Source organism: Vulpes vulpes, unplaced genomic scaffold, assembly GCF_048418805.1.
Source record: "Vulpes vulpes isolate BD-2025 unplaced genomic scaffold, VulVul3 Bu000000635, whole genome shotgun sequence".
Taxonomy (NCBI): domain Eukaryota; kingdom Metazoa; phylum Chordata; class Mammalia; order Carnivora; family Canidae; genus Vulpes; species Vulpes vulpes.
Window position 1 is genome coordinate 541,800 of NW_027325670.1, and position 24,555 is coordinate 566,354.

Genomic DNA, 24,555 nt, shown 5'->3' on the forward strand with positions numbered 1-24,555 from the left:
TATTCTTACTGAATAGTCTCCCAAGGAGGAAATTTAACTCAGCTCAAAGTGAATGAAGTTCGCTGGTGGTTTATAACTAGTAATTTCCAAGAATTCTCAATTAGTTTTGTAGTATATGACTCTTAAATATAAGAATGTCAAAATCATCTGATAGTTGAGGAAAGTTTCTATAATAAAAGCCAAAGATCAAACAAACAAAATAATTCAGGGGAAAGTGAATCAAAGGCAGGAGCAGAAGAAGTCTTTGAAAACAGAGGGAAAAGCACAAAATAGTGAATGTACTCAGAGTATTGAAAGAAGACATTCAGTCCATTAAGCAGCAGCAAAAAGCTCATAACAAGTCACACTATTTATAAACTATTTGCAAGAAATAGCTGTTATAAATTAAAGAAATTAAAAAATAAATGAGAGAGATATTTATTTTCCATAATAAAGATTATGGAATAGAGGAAGAGAGTGAGTGTGCAAGAAAGGGAGAGGACAGGTGAAGAGAGATAAAGAGGAAATGAGAGAAGAGAAGGAGAAAAAGATAAAAAAATAGGGGTGATTCTAGAAGCTCCATCAAAGTAAAATTCTGAAAAGAGGGAATAGTAGGTTACATTTAAATTGTGGTGTTTTCATTTATCAACATGAGAGTAAAGGGTAGAGTTTACAGTATCAGAACCCTAGGGTGAGGCATCCAAGTAATTTGATGAGTTGCAAGTCAAACTACGGAAAATAATATTTACATTCTGCCTTCATATGTTCTGGTCAGTTTCTTGCAATATGAATGGGTTTTTAATTATTTAAGTAGTCATAGCCCGTTGAAGACAAAATTGTACTTTTTGCTAAGAAATAAAAGTTTAGCTTGGCAACTTAAAAATACCACAACAATGGGACCCCTGGGTGGTGCAGTGGGTTAAGCATGACTCTTGGTTTCTATTCAGGTCATAATCTCAGGGTCATGAGATCAAGTCTTACATGGGCTCTGTGCAAGTCTGCTTAAGATTCTCCCTTTGCCCCTGCCCTCCAATCTCTCTCTCAAACAAATCTTTAAAAAAATAAAAATAAATTTAAACAATACAACAATAAACCCTGAATTTCTCCTCTTATCAAATAATAATAATAATAATAATAATAATAATAATGAAAGCAAAAACAAAAAACTCAAGACAAACGAACATACAGGGCAGCCCTGGTGGCGCAGCAGTTTAGCGCCACCTGTAGCCCGGGGCATGATCCTGGAGACCTGGGATCCAGTCCCACGTTAGGCTCCCTGCATGGAGCCCGCTTCTCCCTCTGCCTGTGTCTCTGCCTCTCTCTGTGTCTCTCATGAGTAAATAAATAAAATCTTAAAAACAAACAAACAAACAAACAAAAAACAGGCTGGAAATGTTAATTATGCACATGCAAACTGTGTTATTATTAAATATATCAGAAATTTAAACTTCTTAAAATGGAAACATGACAGGTAGACAGTTTCTTAAAGTGCTTCTCTGTTTACTTTTCTCTCATTCATCTGCTTCTCCATTTTGTAAATTTTACTGCTGGCTTCCTTTATTTCAACTGATAATACATTTTTAAATCTAAAACTCTTCACTGTTTAAAATTATTTGCGAATAACGTACCTTTTTTGTTAGAACATGTGAAGTCTCTTACTACAAAGTGTTTCCTGTCCTGTTCGCCCAGTCTCTGCCTAAGAACCAATCAGAAAATGTTCTGCAGTGCCTAATTAATAAGTCTCTAATGAGTCAAGAAAGCTCATAGAGAGTTTGGCTTTAGCAGAAATCAAGGCCTCCACGATTCTGCAGCTTGTGCCTTACACAAGCACCTCATTCACGAATTCAGTGAGACTGAAATCAATTCCACTTTCTCCAAGAGTTTTTCATTGGCTTGTTGCTGTGTACATACAGGCCAGGGCCTTGTTTCTGACTAAAGGGACTGTATTCAGAGGAGGCTTTTTTTTTTTTCTTCTTTTTTTTTAACCTATATTTTCAAAGCAACTCTGGCTGAGACCTTTCTAAAACAGCTTTTTAAAAATCTTTGAAATTATTTTTGACCATTAAATAACACTGCATTTTAGTAACTACTGATAAATCTTTCTACACCTACCCAGTTATCAATCACTTACAGAATTATTAGATATCTCAGATTCTATTACTTCTATTTTTGGATGACAATCACAACAGCCAGTAGGACACAGAGGTAACCTAAAGGAGATGGATTGGAACATCAGAAGGAAGGGAAATCAATATTTATTGACCAATTTGGGTTGGATATGTTAAATACTTTATCTAATATTAATGGAAGAAAAGAAACCTATAATTTGACAGGTAATATTGGAATTTTATTCTGGAATATTCTTAAAAAATGTGAAATACATAATGAAACTGATTTAAGAGAGCAATTGACTATGAATATGTTAAGGTAAATAATCAGAAAAAAAATTAGAGTGAAATTAATTTGAATCCCTTCTCTAGGGAGATTGATTGGTTCATTCTCTTATAAATGTATCCCTTTCTTGGTTTAAGCACTTGAAGAAAATCTCTAGCATTATCCGTTCACACTGTTTTTCTATAAAAAAGAAGCAGAAATATCAAGGGGTCATCACTTAAAATGAAAATAACTGTATCTTGGAGAAATTTTTAGAATTTTAAAAAGTGCTTTATGTTATAGAGAAGTAATAAATTAAAATTTCAGGTCTTTTTTTTTTAATTCATGCTTTATAATTATCACAATGGTATTATATCAGTACCAACAACTGCCTTCCCTGGACTGTATATTTATTGATACATTTAATTTTCAAAACACTTTTAGAGAGTAATGTTTTTATTATCAACTATATTATAGGAGGGAGAGCTTGGATAAATTATCCAAGGTCATATACTTAACAGATCATAGGGTTGAGATTTAAATGGAGTTGTTCATGATTATGTGCATATAGACAAAAATTTTACAAAAGAGTATTTTTTTAAGATTTTATTTATGAGAGAGAGAGCATGAATGGTGAAAGGGGCAGAGAGAGAGGGAGAAACAGACTCCCTGCTGAGCAGGGAGCCCATGTGGAGCTCACTCCCAGGACCCTAAAATCATGACCTGAGCCAAAGGCAGATGCTTAACCAACTGAGCCACCCAGGCACACCAAAAGAGTAAGTATTAATAACAGAATTAACATAGTACAAAAATTCCTTTTACAGGAATATTTTATCAAAATTTTAGATATTATATTACATCTTGACCATGAAATTCAAGAAAACAAAGCTATACCCCCGCTAGTGTTCTCCATACTTACTCCATAAAGTTTTTCTTTTAATATATCCAGGAGATGACTGAAATAATGAGTAAGTCTAGGACATAAAAATGGTCCTGAAGGAAATAAAATAGACATTTTTAGAAAATATGAAATACAAAACTGTTTTAGTGTTAAGACCAATGGCACATAATGTAAAGACTTACAACTAAGGAGAAAAAGAAAAGTTAGATTACAGAGTCATTGAACATATAAAATGAATCATAACTTCAGAAAATCGTGCAATAGTGGAACTAGATGTGACAGGTACTAAGTAAGTTTTAGTGGCAACTTTTTGGATTTAGTAGAACATTGAAAAATAAAAGCATACAATGGTAAATGACTTCTTGAGTGACTGGAATTTAAATCAATATTAGAAAAGTAAGTCAGATTTTTGTGATAACACAGCAAAAGGGTTAATATTTAGAATCCAAAAAGTGAAATTCACTAGCATTTGCAGATGGTATTAATGCAGAATTAAATGAAGGATAATTATGAAAATGCCTAAAAAATATTTTTTTCCCAAGGTACAGAGACTGTGGTGTTCTTCTATAAACCCACACAATATCTGCAAAGCTTTCTACCAGGTAATATAGCATCAAGGACAAAAGCCAATGTTGATTTCTACTGTCAATTTCCCGATATCTCCATAGGGGGAAAAAGAGAGAGAGAGAGAGAGAGAATGGGCAGAATTGTCACTCATGACACATATAATTGGATAAAACAGGAGCATTTTAGGACACGTTACATATTCAAAGGGAAATAAGAGAGAACATGCTTTATACTTATCAGAGCTACTAGAGTAAGCCACTTTTTAGAAACATTTTGAAACTTTACTTTGACATCATTTTGAGATATTATTTGCAAGAGAACCACTGAGAAATTATTTGCAAAAAAAAATATGTATGGGGGCAGCCAGGGTGGCTCAGCGGTTTAGCACCACCTTCAGCCCAGGGCCTGATCCTGGAGACCCGGGATCGAGTCCTACGTCGGGCTCCCTGCATGGAGCCTGCTTTTCCCTCTGCCTGTGTCTCTGCCTCTCTCTCGCTCTCTCTCTTGTCTCTCTATTGCTCATGAGTAAATAAATAAAATATTTAAATATATATATTTATATAAGATATATATTTATCAGTTATAAGTAAGTACTAGAAATTAATATATATTCATTTATTATATATTATATAATAATATTATATAAGGGATTATATATAACATATATCCTTCCATTATATATAATATTATAACTATATAATAATATTATTGAATATATTGAATATTATTTTAAATGTTCAAATTATAATAATTTATATAATAATATTATATAAAGGATTATATATAATATATATCTGTCCATTATATATAATCCATTATTACTATATAATATTATATATGATATTATATAATATATAATATATGAATATATATTCATCTCTAGTACTTATTTATCTTATTACTGATAAGTAATATATATCTTATATAACTACATATATTTATTTTATTTATATTTAAATAAAGTATATTTAAATAAATGTAGTATTGAGGACCTACATTGTTTCAAGCACTTTACAAGAAGTATTTCACTTAATCTGCTCAGAATCCATCTTCATTTAATCTACACAACAAGCTGTGGATATCATTATTTCCTTTCTATATTATAGTTTCGGGAACTACAATTAGGAGAGCTTTAAGACCAGGCTGCCAATAAAAGAACCATCAAGGTTTGAACCGTGGTATAGAATTTTTCTTAAAGTTATTTTCACCACAACACTCACATGGCATCAACTTTTATTAGTGTTCTGAAGTATGAGAAAACAAACTGAAAACAATTGTATATTTTAAATGTAGTAGAGATTGGTTTTTGAGGCTGATAAGTTTTTTTCTTTATTTCTCATGAAAAATACTCCATGATTATGAGAAGCTGTGGTTGTTGTAGATGCGTTAGGGAGATTTTTACAGATATACTTGGGTTTGATTATAAGGAGATAGGATGAAAAAATTCCTGGGATACTCTAAGTCAGTGGTTCTCATAATTTAGTATGGATGATAATCACTTGGGGCCCAAGAATTTGCATTTCTAAATAGTTCCCAGGTGAGAAGATACTGCTGGCCTGAGGATTTCACACTGACAACCATTGCTCTGGGCAATAGGACACCTGCCTTCAGAGAGATACATCATAATAATAGTCATCAGGGCTTTCTACTACCTTGGGACTCCTTAAGCTAAGGAATAGGACTTGGGCTATATTGTTTTTATTATTATTTATTATTGTCATTATATATTTATTATTAATAATATCTTATTGATTATAACAAACTGCTAATTATATTTAAATCCTAAAATTTTAATTAAGTTAAATTCTGAAGTTCAGAATCTAATTTACCATAAAGGATCTAAATTAATAATACAAGTACTGCCTCAAATTCCTGAAATATTAAAATAAATATATTGCCAGTCAGTAGAAGGAAACATACTATCTTTAAAATTGCATGTCACACTATGCAAAATATTCTTATTCCTTTCAGTAAAGGATAAAGATGGCATGTGTAATTTAAAAAATAATTCATGTTTTGATTTTGAATGGATTTTTATTTTATTTGAATACATTCAGCAATTCTAAATAAGATGCATTTTCACAATTAATTTAGTTCATCTATATACTAAAGTGCATTCAGTAATTCTAAATAAATATAGTCACACATTTTACTTTATTCTGTATTCTATCAGACACATCTCTTACATTTATGCAGTATAGGAAGTAATATGGGACAGATGGAAGAAAGCTTTCCTTTATTTATTTTCTCTCCATTGGAATTTGTATTTTCTCAACCAAGGATGGATATGATTAATTATAGATTACTTAATAAACAAAATATATTTAGCAAATTAAATCAATTCATTTTATCTAATGAACATGATACTTTTTCCAAAATTAGATACTTTAAATAATTTTTAAACAGCAAATATAACAGCATTTACTGTTGCACATAGAATCAAGTATAATATTTAATATAATCAAGCATCACAAATAGAAATTTCTTTAATTTTGAGTATTGAATGACTATTCAAAATGTGCAAAAAATGTGCATATTCCTAAAGAAATTAATGAACTTACAACATGCAAATGATTGTAATTTGATATTGGCTTGAAAAAAAGAGGAATATCTTTGCAAGTATTGAATTAACACAATTGAAAAGGTATATTTCATTATATCGAAACACAATCAGTCTGTGTTTAAATAATTCTCTAAATAATATATTTTGATTGTGTTAGATAGCTCATACTAAGGGAAAACAGGGTGGGATTTAGAGAAGTAAATGTTGCTTTCTATTATGATTTTCTAAATCAATGGTTTAAAGCTTAAAAATATGTTGGGTTGGGGATTTCTGGCTGGAAAATGTGATTCTGAAGGCCAAGTTCATGGTATTAAAGCTCTTCTGCTTTAAATGTCAGGGCCATTCGCCTGTATCAAGCACTGGACTGATAAAAGCAGTCAGGGAAATAGAAAACAGGAATGAGATCAAATATGACATATGGAAGAACAGAGCAGGATTCTATGAAAACTCACATCCCTCATTGAAAAGGAATAGCGCTTGAGCTGAATTTCTGAAAATGGGTTGGGTTGTTTTTAAATTTTATTTTTCCCGGTATTATTGAGAAATAACTGATATCCATCACTGTATAAGTTTAAGGAGTACAGTTTGATAGATTTACACATATTATGAAATGATTACCACCATAGATTCAGCTACTCTCTATTTGCCTATATGGAAAACTCAAGATTTGCTCTCTTAACTTTCCTACATATTGTACAATAGTATGTAAAGCTTTTTGCTAGGTAATGTAGCACGCAAAATCATCAAGCTGGGCATTTCACCTCTGGTACTTATTTATCTTATAACTGGAGGTTTGCATCTTTTGGCCACCTCCTCCAACCACCCTCTCCACCACCGCCTCTGGTAACTACTGGTCTGAGCTCTTTTTCTATTATTTTAGTTTTTTTGTTTGTTTCTTTGTTTTTGTTTTTAAGATTTCACCATAAAGTGAGATCATATAATATTTGTCTTTCTCTGACTTATTTTACTTTAATTTTTTCAAGCCCCATCCCTGTTGTTGCAAATGGTAGGATTTCCTCATTTTTAAAGGCTGAAAAATACACACACACACACACACACACACACACACACACACACACAGTTCATGCATCCATTGACAGTTTCTTACGTTATTTCCATGTCTTGACTATTGTAAATAATGCTGCTATGAACATGGGGGTACAGATATGTTTTCAAACTTATATTTTCATTATCTTCAGAAGTGGAATTGCTGAATTATACAATAGTTCTATTTTTAAGCTTTTGAGGATCTTACATCCTGTTTTTCATAGTGGCTTTTGTTTTACATTTACCACTCCCACCAAGAGTGCACAAGAGTTTCCTTTTCTCCATATCCACATTAACATTTGTTATCTCTTTTCTTTTTGATGATAGCCATTCTAACAGGTGTGAAGTGATAGCTCATTGTTATTGTTAAAATGTCAATACTACCAAAAGCCATCTATAGATTCAAAGCAATCCTCATCAAGATTCAAGTGGCATTTTCCAGAAATAGAAAAAACACACTTAAAATTTAAATGAAATCACAAAATATTCCAACTAGCCAAAGAAATCCTAACAAAGAACAGTAAAGCAGGAGGTATCATGCTTCCTGATTTCAAACTATACCATAAAGCAACAGTTATTAAAACTGTATGGTACTGACATAAAAACAGACAAATAGGCCAATGGAACATAAATGCAAGCCCAGAAATAACATCAAACATACACTAGTATTTGACAAGGGAGTCAAGAATACTCAATGGAAAAAAAGACAGTTTCTTCAACAAAAAGTGCTGAGATAATTGGATTTTCACAAGTAAAAGAAGAGAACTGGATGCATAGATCTTACACCATTCACAGAAATTAATTTGAATGGATTAAAGACTTAAATGTAAGACCTGAAACCATGAAACTCCTAAAAGAAAAGATAGGAACGAACGTTTTGATATGGGTCTTGATAGTGATTTTTTAGAAATCACACCTAACGTGCAAGCAGCAAAATAAACAATCAACAAATGAGGCTCAACAAATGAGACTACATTAAACACAAAAACTTCTATCCAGCAAAAGAAACCAAGTAAAAAAACAGCCAATAGAATGGGAAAACTATGTGCAAGCCATAGACAATAGGGGTTAATATCCGAAATACATAAATAACTCATACAACTCAATAAGAAAAGCAAAACAAAGGGCAGCCCCGGTGGCCTAGCGGTTTAGCGCCGCCTTCTGCCCAGGGTGTGATCCTGGAGACCTGGAATCGAGTCCCACGTCGGGCTCCCTGCATGGAGCCTGCTTCTCCCTCTGCCTGTGTCTCTGCCTCTCTCTTTCTCTGTGTGTCTGTCGTGAATAAATAAATAAAATAAAATAAAATAAATAAATAAATAAATAATAAATAAATAAATAAATAAATAACCCAATTAAAATGTGAGCAAGACACCAGAATAGATATTTCCCCAAAGAAAATATATGAAAGGTCAATAGTTACATGAAAAGATGCTCAATATTACTTAGTCATGAGGAGAATAAAAATTAAATGTTATATTTATCAGGTCATAAAAGTATAAAATTGTGATATAAGATAGATTTCTGTACAGCCTGATTTTAAAAAAATGAAATTAAATGCATTTTTCACTGTGTAATCATAAGTTAAAAACAAAATTTACAGAAGTTTTGCTTTCATTTAGCTATAATTTTCTTGTTTGTCTTTTTCTCCTCTTTTAAGCATAGGAAATATTAACATTTATTTTATCAAACTTTTGAGAGATGAGTGGCTATTTAGCATCCTGCTGATTGGTGACATATTTCCCTTTAGTGGAAAAAGATCAGAGAATGTTTACCATTATATAACATCATTAAGCAGGATGTAAACCTAAAGTGATATAAATTGCAACATATATTCATTCAAGAATTTTTTTATATATGTCTTAAATGTTGGAGCACACAGTTGATTTTCAATATGTTTTTATCTTGGCTGCTGACAATACAATGTGAAAAAATACTGAATAAAAGAAATAAAATACACAAGAAAAAGGTTGTGGTAAAATCTATTCTATGGGCACTTGAGTGATAAAATCTAAAAGAAATAGGAACATTTTCATGCACTTTAGTAGAACATAAAACTCAACTATATTTCTCTATCTTCTTAATATCCCCTTTTATAATAAAGGTTTATACATATATTTTTCAAAGATGTTATTTATTTATTTGAGAAGAGAGGGTATAAGCATGGGGAACAGTAGGCAGAGGGAGAAGCAGGCTCCCCACCAAGGAGGGAGCCCAATATGGGGCTTGACCTCAGAACCCTGGGATCATAACCTGAGCCAAAGGCAGAGGCTTAACCTGCTGAGACACCCAGGTACCCCAAGAAGGTATATTTTTTAAAAATATTTATTTATTTATTTATTTTAAAGACAGAGATTGTGAGCAGGGGGAGAGGCAGAGGGAGAGAGAGAGAGAGAATCTTTTTTTTTTTTTTTTTTTTTTTTTAGAGAGAGAGAATCTTAAGCAGACTCCCTGCTGAGCATGGAGTGGGACTCAGGGTTGATCCTATAACCCAGAGATCTCACTTAGCCTAAATCAAGAGTTGGATGCTTAACTGACTGAACAGCTCATGGCCCCAAAGAGGTATATTATCCTCATTTTATATACAACTAACCTGTAGTGCTAGGCATTTCTAATATTGCACTTTGATTTTACAGAGTAAATTATACTTAATTTAAAAGGAACATCTTGGGACACCTGAGTGGCTCAGCGGCTAAGTGCCTGCCTTCCACCTGGGATCCTGCAGTCCCAGGATCGAGTCCCACATTGGGCTTCCTGCATGGAGCTTGCTTCTATCTCTGCTTGTATCTCTGCCTCTCTCTCTCTCTGTGTGTCTTTCATGAATAAATAAATAAAATCTTTTAAAAAAATAAAAATAAAAGGAATATCTTATAGCAGCCACGTTATAAAACTTATTCTGCCTTGGTTGCTCTAAGGTAAATAGAAGAAGGTCCATTTTTAATCAAATATAGCTTCAAATGAGACAAGTTACTTACTATGCATTCATTTTTTATCTTTTTTGGTTGCTTCTGGTAAGAGAGATTCATGTATGCTTGCCTGAAGCTATAAGTAAAAGTTGCATGACAGCTTTGTCTCTATTTCTTTAACTTTTATGGTGATCTGCTGAATTTATATGAAAGTTCAAGATTTAGATAACTTATACAGTCTCCTCACTTTCCTCTTTCCTTCAATCATCTAGTGGTATTAGTAAATTTTAGTTTACTTTTGAATACTATCCTTGAGGCTTAATTTTCTCTTTTCTCTACTACCCCTCACTCACAATAATTTGTTAGTTCCCCCAATGCAAACTCTGAAGATTTTTTTTTTTTAAATGTGTGTTTCTCTTATATCAAGAACTAACTCTTGCATATAAGTTCCACTCGCCTGGACTTGAACACCAATCTCTGTATCCTCAACTCAGCAAGTTCACAAAGATCGCTTGAGACGTCCATCAGTGCTTCAGATCTCAGAATGCATGTCCTGACAGAAATCAGAACATGCACAGGGCTCCCTTCATTTGTTCTCCTTCTCCTGGGGTTCACAGACTGCTCTAGTACCTTCATAGCACTGCCCATTGTACTTCTATCATGCAATGACTGAAAAACTATTGTTTCATATATTTTGTCCAGTTTTTGTTGTTTAGAAGGAAAGGCGGAACAGCTCCCTGTTCCTTCATCATAGCCAGAAGAAAAGTCCACATCATTGTTTGGATTTTTGTTTTCTCAAAGTTGACCAAATAATTAGACTACACAGCTAGGGGTTAATAATCACTCTATAAAGTAGAGTTCACTTTCTTTCAAAATAGAGAAACTTCATATTATCTTAAAATATGAGCCACATTAATTTTCTGGCAATCTCTTCAGCATCTATCCAATTTCATTTTGCCTCAGAGATTTAGGGTGGTTTTCTTTGTTTCTTTGTTCTTTTTTTTTGTTTTTGTTTTTGTTTTTGTTTTTGTTTTTAGTTTGATTAACCTTTATTTCTTTCAACAGTTGAGTTTCTTGATGCTTAAGGTTCAGTCCTCATATCAGAAGCTTTAGCATTAATTGAAAGCATATTAAAAATCCAGGGGCACCTGGGTGGCTCAGTAGTTGAGCATCTGCCTTTGGCTCAGGTCATGATCCTAGGGTCCTGGGATCGAGTCCCACATCAGGCTCCCTGCATGGAGCCTGCTTATTTATCTGCCTATGTCTCTGCCTCTCTCTGTGTGTCTCTCATGAATACATAAATAAAATATTTTTTTAAATCTAGAATCTCAGATCTGCTGGGTTTAGTATGAATATTCACAAAATCCTTAGGTGATACCTGAGCACCTCATATTCTAATAAATTCTGAATAAGATATAGATTGCAAAACAAAGGAAAACCAAATGAAATTGCTGTCATGAATGAAGATAACTAATGAGACATTTAAAAGACCACCTAAAGGTATTTTGTGTTTTCAGTTGCGTTGTATACTTGCTACTGCTTTTACATAACACACTTCTACTCTATCCCCCTAAAGTGATAAAGTGGTAATCAAAGTAAATATGATATTGTGGAAAGTGAATTCTAGCTCTTGGGATCTTATTTGTGAGTTAGTTTCAGTGAGTAGGTCAACAACAGCAACATGCTTTCTTTTTCTAATATTAGTTTATTCTGTCATATAGTTCCATTTAGTGTCAGGTTGTGTTAGAATTGTTAAGAGTACACATAAACCAGTTCAAGAAAAGAATGGCCATTCTTTGGAAATAATTGACAGATTAATAAACCTTTCACTATTTTACTTTGCAGGAAGTCAAGAGACATCAATAGTTATGTCACTCCTCCCGCAGTCCTTCTGAAATTTTTATGGGATGTTGTAAATTAAGAGGGGGGTTATCACAGTTATTGAGAGAAAAGTAAAATACTTCTGAAAGGTGAATGTAAGTGTATTATTTATCGTTAAGGTAAATTTGGTAGGTTTTTTTTTTCTCCTTAGTTCTCCTTCAACTCAACAAATTAAATAGGTAAGCATGTATTAAATATCTTTTGGGTATGAGATAATATGCTGGGTACTACAAATAGAGATATATATAAGACATCATTACATTATTCTAACATAGCTAACAATTGGGTAGAAGAATGAGACATAAACATAAGAAAGTTCAATATAAAGTAAGTGGCATTAAAGACTATCATATAGGGTGGAATCCCTGGGTGGCTCAGCCATTTGGCGCCTGCCTTTGGCCCAGGACATGATCCTGGAGTCCCGGGATTGAGTCCCACATCACACTCCTGCATGGAGCCTGTTTCTCTCTCTCTGCCTATGCCTCTGCCTCTCTCTCTCTCTCTCTCTCTCTCTCTCTCTCTCTGTGTGTGTGTCTCTCATGAAAAAATACAATCTATTTTAAAAATTAAAATAAAATATTTAAAAAGACTATCATATATACATATAATATAAAAGAGTACACATAAATATATATTTAAAGACACCTTGATTTAGCTTTGCTATCAAAAGGAAGTTCATAGAGAAAGACAAAATGTGGCCAGGTGCTGATGATACCAATGAGAGGATGGGAATTCCTGGTAGATAGTATCAAATTAGTAAGTCTGATGGTAAGAATCCACAGAAGTGGTTGACCTGGATGATTATATAGGAAATTGGAGGGAAGAAAGTTTAAAATTATATTTGATGGAGTGAAATAGGGGAAAGGAGAATTTGAATGCCACATGGTTTGAAAGTTTTTGGCCAAGTAGGTAACAAAAGCATTGATCTGTTCCATAAACTACATCATTACACAGGAGAAGTTGGAGAACTGTGGAGTTAGTTACTTCAGCAATAACCTTGATACAAGAATAATCAAAATTGAAAGGAAACAGCATATATGAGAGATGTACTGGAGGTAAATGCTATATCAATTTGAAAATAATAGGAGAGAGTAAAACTCTTAAAGCATCAGAAATCATCAAAAGAAATCCAAATTTTTCTTAGGGGATAGCTCCATTGTAGATATTATAAAGTAAAAAGACAGAGCTGATTGCAGTGGCAAAGAGGTTTGAGGCATGTTAAACTTATGATGTTGCTGGAAAATCTAAGGGGAAATGTAGAACAAGCAGTTGAAATGCATGTCTAGATTTAATAATAAAACTTAAAGATCTGTCTATCTAATTTGCCTTCTAATAATTTTGTGTTATAATAGTATGTATGTAACTAAAAAAGGTAATAAAGACATAGAATTGCATGAAACCAAGGAAATGTATTTGAGATAAAAGGCAAAAGACCAAGAAGTTAGACAGCATAGTTTTAAGGAAATAGAAGTATAAAGAATAGAAGATACTGAAGAAAGTAGAAAAAAAAAAGTTCAGGACAGGAGTCAGAACAGATGCATTGAAAAAAGGAAGAGAATTGCAATATGTATCAATAGTTTCAAGTATTTCAAAGAGATGAGAAAAATGAAGTAAAATGAGTTATTATCGAATATAGACTTCAGTGTCACACAAGTGTTTGTACTTTCCAGATAGTGTCTCTGTTATGTATTCTAGAACTCAGAATAATCTCCCCATTTTAAGGTCAGCTGATTTAATTAGTAACCTTATTCTCATATGGAAAGTCTGTTTCTAGCAGTACCTAGGTTTATGTTTCTTGGACTTCAAAAGGCCTCATGAACAAATGTTCTCTAGGATGTTGGGAACAAGGTATCTGAAACAAGAAGGAGACTGTCTACCACTACCTAGACATGGACTATGAAACATAAGACAAGCAGAAAAAGTTCATGAACCTGGAAAAAAGATTTCAGTTGCGGGAGGTGAAATTCTAAGGAAGACTGCCCCAATTTCTCATTCCCTGGTTACTCAAGAAACATATTAACTTAATTGCAGTCTGGCCAAAAACAGAACCAAACCAAAACCTTTCAATAAGAACAGTTCTTCTCACACTGGATCACTTTGGGTATGATAACACTACATGAGTTATGCCATTACATTCTCAAATCCCTCCCTAAAGGCTCACACAGAAGGGGAGTGAGTGTTGTGGATTAATCAGGTATATTCCATATGAAAGGATGTAATTTATTTTTTTTTTAATTTTTTATTTATTTATGATAGTCACAGAGAGAGAGAGAGAGGCAGAGACACAGGGAGAGGGAGAAGCAGGCTCCATGCACCGGGAGCCCGATGTGGGATTCGATCCTGGGTCTCCAGGATCGCGCCCTGGGCCAAAGGCAGGCGCCAAACCGCTGCGCCACCCAGGGATCCCGAAAGGATGTAATTTAAATGAGGGTACTGAGAGATAGAGAGAATGACATTGGGGATATAAATCATGCCTTAGAAATACACAAATATCCACATTCTCAGAGAGTTCAGCACAGAAGAAATGCCATTTTCTCATGGGAAAAAGCATAACAAAGATTACTCTGTCCACAGCAAATTATCCCCTCCCCATTGTTTGTAGCCCTTGCCTATTTCTAAACAACAAATTGTTCTCCACTGCATTCTCTTCATCCAAATTTGCTGCTCTGGAATTTATTTTGCTAAAATATAATTCAAAATAAAGAACAAGACAGACAATGTACCCCAAAGTTGCCATGATAAATTCTTCATAATCATATAAATTTCCATTTCATCCTCCATGTGCCCTGGGTTTCACTCAATGCTTTGTCCAAAAAATCAACTTTATCTTAATATTCACCATTTGGCCACTTCCTCTACCTATCCAGTCATTGTTGTTGGACACAGACAATGTCACATCCTGGCATAATCACCTGCAATAGTATTTTTACTTCACATTCTTTTACAGTGAGGCTAGAAAAGCTAAAGTTACAGAAGATTCTTAATCCATAGAATATCCCCAGAATAAAGTTGAGTTTTTGATCATGAAAAAAAAGTGGGGAAAATATTGGTTAAAAGTTAGGATATTTTATATGGCATCTATAGGTTCTAACTGGAAGAAAATGAAGGTAGGTATGTTTGGAAAGTCGGAGGGTTTTTTTTTTTTTTTTTTTTTTTTGAGCACTTATTATGTCTAGAAACAATGCAATGCACTTAGATCTAAAAAACCCTTGCCAACAAGCAGCTTAGGACCTAGTTGTTTGGAAAAAAGAAAATAATTCATGAATAGTTAATGAGGGGCCAAGCAAAGAAAAGAGAAAAGTGTCAAATAATAGTAAAATTTGTTGGGAATCACAAGGAGGGAAGAAGTAATGGATTCCCCCAAAAATATTGCTCTTGAGGGCTCCTGCTAAGTGGCCAACATCCTTTGTAGCAGCCTTGTTTCTACAAGTCCTTTTGCAACAATGAAAATTAGACAAGTGTAGCTGTGAGTAAGATGGAAAAACATTGCATACATCCATACAGAAAAATACAGAGAATTTCAAATGGAGAATGGCAAAGGCATTTTAAACTTTCAAGGACTATTGCTTTGTTTTGTTTTCATTTTTTATTTCATTTGCCCCAATATCAAGAATATTTTCCAATCTAAATTATTGGTTTGTTGTGAAGATTGAAACAAAATTATAACACAAAGTGAAAAGTGATGTCCAGATAGTCTTACTAGAGGCATTCCACTTTGTTGCTGAACCTGTAAAGCCTTCAAAAATAAATTTAAATTGGCAAACCTAAAATAGATTATTAACTACATATTAAGTAAAAGAGCTATGACATAATTCTGGCACACCAGTTCATAAAACTGGATCTCCTGACAATTTGATGGATGTAATTTTGTTCTCCATGGATTTATAATTTATAGCAAGCTGACTTTAAAAATTATTAGATGCAACTGATTGATGTAATTAGACCATGAAAATGAATGAAATCTTCTGACATATTAGGCAGTAACTCATTTAAATGAGGTGCCTAATTTGTTAGCTTCCAGAGTCAAATCAATTTTAGATAAGTAATTTATATTGCTGAATTATATTCCAATTTATGAGGACAAAATATTAAGCACTATACAGTCTGTTGAGGGACTGCCAAAGAATCAAGGATTTTAGTGCTGAGAAGGTTAAGTGTATAAATGCTTAATGACCTAAACCAACAAGCCAAGATTTTTTAAAGCAATAAAAGTAAATAATATAGTTCAAAGCAGTGACAACTGCTAATTTATGAAGTATTAAACCTTGCCAGCTGGGCCAGGTATGCCAGGCATAGTCTTCTAATTAAGAAGTCTTTTGCAAGCTAATAATATAGTTGGAATTTGCTTCTACTAATGTATTTTAATAGGATCTGCACCAAAAATTTGAAATGTCATTTGTATCAGTAACGAATGGAGTGTTGGCTTATAACTGAACTACAGGGATCCATTTATAACTACTTAACTATTCACTAAGTCTTGAAGATGTGTATATATGATATGTATACAAAAATACAGATATTCCAAGGGAAAATGATTTGTTGCTTGGTCAAGATAATGCTTCAGATTATACACAGTGCAAAGGATGTTTCTTTCATTGTTCATCAAGAGAGAAGTTCAAAAATGTAACTTGATATGCTGTATCTTTCTCAGTTGGAATAAAGGCATGTACAGCCTGTGAAACAGTGGCAATTGCAAACAGCTGTAAACTATAGTACCAGAGAGGCTAGCAGAGAAACACATTCTGGTCTGTGTCCATGGCAAGAACTGCTAATCACAGGGTTTACCACCTCTCAGTCACATATCCACAGGCATGAAGAGCCCACTGTCATCTTTTGGTTGGAACAACAATGACCATTGAAGAGATGTATAAATGTCCTCTCTTTGAGAAACTGCACATATTTCTGGTTATGTTTCAAAATAATCTTTTAAACAGCAGAAATTACAATTTTTGATAGGCTATTTCCTTGCTTCTTGATATTCATCTGGGCTTTTGGACTCTTTGAGACACACTATTTTAATGATTTCACATAATTTTACATTCCAAAAGAGACATATATGCCTTTGTATTTTAAACTCTGATTGCTGTTCACATATATTTTTGTAGCTATATATCCATATGAATTATTGTATATATGTAGTAGACATTAACACTTAGAATGATATAAATTGCTCCAACATGGAAGTACTTTTTCTTAGGATCTATTAATATTTTTAATATAATAATTTGTTTCACCATGTTATCAGAGCATATATTTTTAGGGTAAAATATAAACATTCATTGAGCTTAACTACTCAAATATGTTTTTATGTCCATATCCATATATATGACTTTGTCATGTTATCTGGAATCAATCCAACTGAAGATTTGATTCATATTCCTACTCTCATTCTTTCTTTGGGACAGAATTTTCATCTATTATAATATGCATTGTTTTTTTCTGAGTGTCAAATCCTTCCATATAGGGGTCTAACTTAGAAGAGAGGCAACTGTCCACCCAAGGACAGTGTACTATTAAATTGCCTATGACAATGACAAGGTACTTGCTTCTTAAGAAAGTTGTACTGATTGGCATTTTACTTTTATACTTTTGACTGAAACTAGATTATTTGAGATTTCAAAAAAAACACAGTACTCCAGAGAATATGTTTTGAGGTAAGTATATGAGAATGTGAAACTCTTTTTTTTTAAATGTTGAACTCTTTTTAAAAGAAATTTTTTTTGTTTTGGTTTTTCTTTAGATTTGGAAGGTGGAAGAGGTGGTAGGAGGAGTGAGTTTGAAGTTTTAAAATTTCAAAAACAACAGCTGATGAATACTTTTACATTTGTTACATTATTAAGAACATATATTTTAGCTGTCAGACTTGATGCCAATATGATGTCAGTAAGTGCCCACTTGATTTCTGACTCTGAGGCTGGTCTTAGAGATAATTGCCTTGTATTTATAAGGCAATGTATTTTTCCCAGGTATTTTCTAGAGTCACACAGACTCCACAAAATATGGACATATCCATACAAAGAGGAGCCAAGGATTTTTGAAAGAAAGAAATCAAATGATATTGGTTTTCTAATAGAAAAAATTAGATTATTAGTTTACACCAATATTAAACTGAGTTTTAATTCCCTGTGATTTACATTCCTTTATGAGGAAATCATCCTTTAAGTACTTGAAAAAGCATAATCTACATCCAAATCTATCCATCCACCTCCACTGGAGACCAAGTACCTCCTTACTTCACTTATCTCAAACATTGTCCAAAGCCACTGAAATCCCTAGTTTATAAATACTAAATTTTATGTTTTCAATTTCAAAAGGTACTGGTTCACAGTAAATTCTAAAAAAGAAGTAAATTCCTAAGTAATAATCATTGTTTATAGGAAATACTTGTAATAGCAAGATTATACTGAAGATAAATTATAATTTTAAACAGTAATAGGTCCCCAGATACAAAGTTGCAAAATGTGTATTTAAGGGGATCATGCTCTAGCAAACACTGCAAATGACCTTGAAACCCCCAAATATCATCAAACCATGCAAGCACTATTGGATTCCTGTCAGGAGGTATAGAATATTTAAAGAAAAATAATAGAAGATCATGGTAAGTTGCAGAGTAGTATGTAAGAACATTTGGCAGATCTTTGATTTATAACTTCACAGTTCTATCTTTATGAGCACAAACTAGTCAAATTGGTCTATAGCAAGCATCATAACCATTTTCTAGGACATTTAAATGGGAATATGCAACAAGGACACATTTTCCCTAAGGAAAGTTATTAAGTACAAAGAAAACATTTCAAGACAAAGAATAAAGGCTATTTAGTATGTCAAATGCATTTTTGTTCCTGTATTTCATTTTTTATTGTGCCACCTAATGATTATTTTGTGTGTTGTTTAAAAAAATCCTTTCCTTGGACAACCTTGACAAATATCTTTGTAAATATATTTAGTATCTTCAAGAGAACAACATTTATTTTTACAATGATAGAGAAAAGGTTTTATTTTTAAAATAACTAATTTATGGTTGCAGCAAAAAATGATTGTAAATTTTATAGTATTGATTTAACTTTCTACAACATGTGTGCAAAAAAGAAATTAATAAAGGATGTTTATTTGATCTGAGAGGAGTATTGTTTATGAATAGGTGTGAATGTATGTATGTTTGCCTGTTCAGAGCATGAATGAGAAACAAGGTAGAAGGAATCAACAACCCGATCTGGCATAAGAGGTTGAGAAAAATTTTTATCTGGACTGTTATTTTCCAAAAATATCTAATATACTGTGGACAGCTTCCCCCTATGATGGTATTTGGCTGGGGAGACAAGTGAAGGAATCAAGAAAACATATCTATAAATGTGGACGGCTCTATAATAAGTAATGTTGACTAGGCCAGAGTACATTTCCCAAATTTTATTCTCTTGTATGTTTCCCATAAGGATGAATCACAAGGTATATTTTTGGGAGATCCAGACACAAGGGAAGCAGCAGCCATTTTTGTTTGTTGTTTGATGGTTGTTTGTTTTAGCTCACACATTGCTGCTGATCTGCTGACTTGTATTGATGATATGAAGCAAGAGCTAGGCCTGCACCTGCTTTACCTTCTCCTTAAGTTTCTCTGATTCCTGGGCCACAGGTATGTGTTCAGTTTTGTGATGAAGGGCTCTGGCTTCTGCAGGAGACTCTGATCACCAAAGTCAGAGGCAGTAAGAAATGACATGGGGCTCAGTTTATCCTATGGGAATCCAACTTGTTCTTGAGGATTTCAGCATGTCCTTGAGCTTTTCTTCTTGACAACTATTTTTCCTAAATGACTGCATGCCCTGTGGATGTTAAGCTCCAGCTTCAGATGTAGAAATAACAGTTTTGAAAAGACTATTTATCCAGCTCCTATGATTCCATGATTGTACATTGCCACTTACCTTTAACAAATCCCTTCATACATACATATATACATACACACACAGATATACACATACACACAAACACACAGTTCTGCTCTGTTTGAATTTTGACTGGTACAATCACGAATATTGTTGATATCAAGGCAGAGATGAAAAAGCAGCCATAGAATATAAAATGGATAATGAGAATTCAGTAGATACAAAAAAACTAGAGCCTGAGGTGATTAGGAGAAATTTTAGTCCACAGAAATTCACAGAGTGTTTTATGGTTGTGAGATAGTTCTCTCTAGATCTTAGCAAACTAAGCAACCCAGGCAGAAATATGAGTTGCATTCCCTGAGGCAAAAGTTTTTTGTTTTCCTTCTTTGTTTTGTTCATTAAAAACCCTGCTTTCCACAGAACTTTCTAAAAGATTGTTTCTAAAATACAAATATGATTTTAATCACATGCTTAGTGTGACTCCCTTTTCCAATGATGTAATCCAAGCACTGTATGTAATTGAGCCCCCATTTGTTTAATAAGTAAACCTTATATAAACATTTACTAGGTGCCAGGAAATCTTCCAGGCCTTAAAGATAAAGTGTTATAAAGACAGACAAATCTCTTGGATGTTGCCTTCTATGATTTTGGAGATTATATTCCTTCATAGAGAAAAAAAAATTAACATAAAATTGTGGTTGCATACATGTCTTTCCCAATGAAATATTTTAACAATTATTGTTTTCAAAAAAAAAACAAAAACAAAAAACAAAAAAAACAATTATTGTTTTCCTCAAGAAATAAATAATTTCCTTCCTTTTGCTTTGTTCCAAATATAGGTAAGGTAAATTTTTTTGTTATCACAATATTTTTTAAAAAGCCTCTGGTTATTCTGCTTTTTTTTTTTTTTTTTGGTCTTTCTAACCTTTTTTGCTATTAAAGGTCAGTTGCTATACTGATCCTTGGTTCTACATGCTGCCATTTGTTGATCCTTTTGTAAATGTAAAGTCTAAGGACAAATACAAATTAAAAATAAGAGGCTTAATTTTCCCAGTTGAAAATGGGAGAAGAGATTTTCCTTCCCCTTTTATTCTCTGAGAATTTACCTTAGAAAATTTGTAATTATAAATATTTTCTCATCTGCCTTTTTATTGGCTTATTTTTCTCATAATATTAACCTTTTTTTGTAGTCTTTTCTAGTGTCTCCCTGCCTAATGCCAAAACTCCTTCACTGCCATAACTTCAAGCCAATGGATGATCTTTTCTACTCCAGGAGGGTCATGCATGTTGTCTACCTTGGATTTGGCTCTCTCTGCCAAAGATAATTTTGGTAACTCCTATATATTAATTCCCCAACTGACCAATGTTGACCCATAGGTAGGGACATCTCTACACTCCCATTCAGCAGGAAGAAGTTACAGAATATAAGACCTTCCACCCCTAAGAAACTTAAAGATTTAAGGGCTAAAATCATTCAGGGGGAAATGATGAGAACAAAGGCAAAAGAAGTTTAAGTAAAATTAAATTTCCTTGCAACTTGCAGCACATTGACAAGTATTTGAGACAGACATAGTATGAAAATCCTCAAAGAACTCACAACTGTCTTAATGTTAATGCTTTGCTAGAGGCAAAAAGCAACCTTAGTTTGAAAACAGACCTCTCCAGAACCCTGTACGTCTTCTTTAACATATGGAAAATCCTTTTGGGAACTTCCTTTTCTCTACTCCTTCAATTTAAAAGTACACCTTATTTCACAATCCAAGTGCAATTCTTCCTGTCCATGGGGGTCCTGTCCACTCTACACTTGGTGAGGTGAGGAGAGGGTGTGTGTCAGAAAACCTGGCAGCCATCTTTTTGAAATGCCAAATCAAAGAAGATACACCCAAATCTCCTAGTTTCTACAGGATAGGAACCCAGCTTCAATGAGTGCCTATTCCAAGTGTCAAAACTACCTCCTGTTACAAAGAGATGAGAAGTTTGTTTTTTCTCCAGATTAAAGCAGTTAACCAACATATAGTCATCCTAACTACTAGGTAAACTTAGGGTAACCTACATGTGACAAATGGTGCAGTCAAGCCTCTCACTTGAGGACTAGTTACAATTTGTCTTGAGAGGACTAGTTACAATTGGTCTTGATAACATTTAAGTAATGGGTTGTATTTGTTTGGCTATATAAAAGGTGAATTGACTTGCATTTCCTGATGATTAGTAATGTTGAACACATTTTCATTTACTTGGTGTCCATTTGTGTGTCTTCTTTTAATAATATTTATTTAGGTCCTTTGCCTATTTTTTTAAATTTTGTTATTTTAATTAATTTTACTTTTGTTATTGAATTTTATAAGTTCTTTGTATGTTTTGGATATTAATGTCTTGATTCATTTTTGATATGTGGTTTGCAAATATTTTCTACCATTCCATAGGCTGCTTTTTAATTTTGTTGATCGTTTCCTTTGCTGGGAAGAAGCTCTTTAGTTTGATGTATTCTTACTTGTTTATTTTGCTTTTGTTATCTGTAATTTTGGAGCCATACCCAAGAATTCATTGCCTAGACCAATGTGAAGGAGTTTCTCCCATTTTATGATTTGGGGTCTTATTTTAAGTATTTAATTTATTTTGAGTTGATTTTTGTGTATGGTGTAAGATAGGGGCACAGTTTAACATTCTTGCATATTGTTGTCCAGTTTTTGAAGCACCAATTATTGAAGAGACTATCTTTTTCCATTTTGTATTATTGGCACCCTTAAGGAAGAGATTAGTTGACTATATATGCATAGGTTTAATTCTGGAGTCTGTTCTCTTCCACTGTTTCTATGTATCTATTTTTATACCAGCATAAACACTGTACTGATTAATATAGATTTGTGATATAATTTGAAATCAGGAAGTATAATGCTTTCAGCTTTATTTTTCTTATTTAATATTGCTTTGTTTATTCAGTATCTTTTGTGGTTCCAAATGAATTTTAGGATTTTTTCTATTTCTGTAAAAAGTATCATTTGAATTTTGATAAGAAATACAGTGTAGGTTGCTTTGAATGGTATGGATATTTTAGCAATATTAATTCTTCCTATCCATGAACAGAGGATATCTTTCCATTTATTTGTGCCTTCTTTAAGAGAAACATCAATAATTTGTTTGTCTGGCCAGATAATCTCACCTCAGTTGAGGTATAGTTTTTATATTTGTAAGAAGTTGTTAGATGATTCAAACAAAGGTATTTGGGCTGTATAGGAATTTGGGGTAATTCAGATGTTGAATTAAAGAAAATATATGAAAGTGGACCTTTGAGCTTCTTGTAAATCCAAGGGAGATACTTGAAGCTGGTCAGTAACAATATATTCACAAGCTTTCATTATTATTTGCCAATCCTTTGGTTTTACAGGTTGTTTTAGATATAAATTTTATAAAATTATGATAGGAAAATATTTTGAAGCTAGGTTTTATTTCAACATCAGCACATACACAATCATAAACACACACTATCTAATCCTTGAAAAATAAGAGAATAAAACACCCAAAAGAGAAATATTATAATAGCAAACATACTTTTGTATAAAATTGAATAAACAATTAGCCAATTAGTCAAGTTAGAACATGTATTAATGTGGGAAAATTTAAAGATTTAATTCTCACAGAAGATTATTAGCTTGGTTTTATATTACTTTTTGCACCAATACCCAGACAACCAAGTTACAAATATATAATAACATTAATAACAACTACTAGAGTATGAAGAAATGGCTAGATTTCTCCAAGTACATAGCCCATAATCAGTTACAGAGTAGAAAATAAGTCACATTATAAGTCTTATTGCTCAATATTTACTAATGGAAACTTTATCTACTAAATTGCAATGACTATATGAGGGACATGGGGTAAGATAACATTGTTTTATAATTGCACTAATTTCTAAATGTTACATTTTCCTTTCCCAGAGAATTTTAAGTTTAATTAAATTATAACCCTTGAGCTACAGATATTAAGGCATTCCTTAAAAAGGTGGGAATTTACTGGTATTGGGCAAGATTTATCACATAACATCTCAGAATGAGGAAGGAGGCTGAAAGACAGGAGTTTTTAAGCAAGTCTTGAGCTAGAAATTTATTGGTTTAGTTGTAATCAAGAAGCTATGGTCTTGGTAAAAAAAAAAAAAAAAAAGCAATTTTGGATATGTTACAGTTTATCCCACTGGAAAAAGTGTTATCTGGAGAAAAATAGGTATTTTTTGCTTGTTCTCACATATGTACAATTTTGTGCTTAGTTTCAGTTCAAAGAAAATGGAAATAATTTAGAATAAAAATATGTGAGAACACAAGATATCAGGATTCATACAATGTTTTATACTTACTTTTATTTTTCTCCCTGAGTTACAGGCAAGAGAATAACTACCAAGAAAATCATTTCCAATTTTGTAGACTGTTTGCTTAAGGGTTTCTTTCCATAGAGATATTGTAAAGAAGT

The 24,555-nt window shown here is 32.9% G+C and overlaps 1 protein-coding gene across 6 annotated transcripts in view; it reads right to left on the minus strand.

The window, feature by feature from the left end:
* The window catches only part of LOC140596456 (ATM interactor-like), a 117,944-nt gene that overhangs the window by 50,962 nt on the left and 42,427 nt on the right, over positions 1–24,555 (minus strand). For 3 of the 6 annotated variants that reach the window (XR_011998426.1, XM_072745096.1, XM_072745098.1), the window contains one exon: positions 3,272–3,345. Coding sequence is in view for 2 of the 6 variants with exons in the window: in XM_072745096.1 (XP_072601197.1) it covers positions 3,289–3,345 (57 nt within the window). In the remaining 4 variants the exon portion in view is untranslated. Of the gene's footprint in view, positions 1–3,271; positions 3,346–8,616; positions 8,703–24,555 lie in introns of those variants that run through there. The other 3 variants (XR_011998425.1, XR_011998427.1, XR_011998429.1) reach the window with 3 other exon arrangements.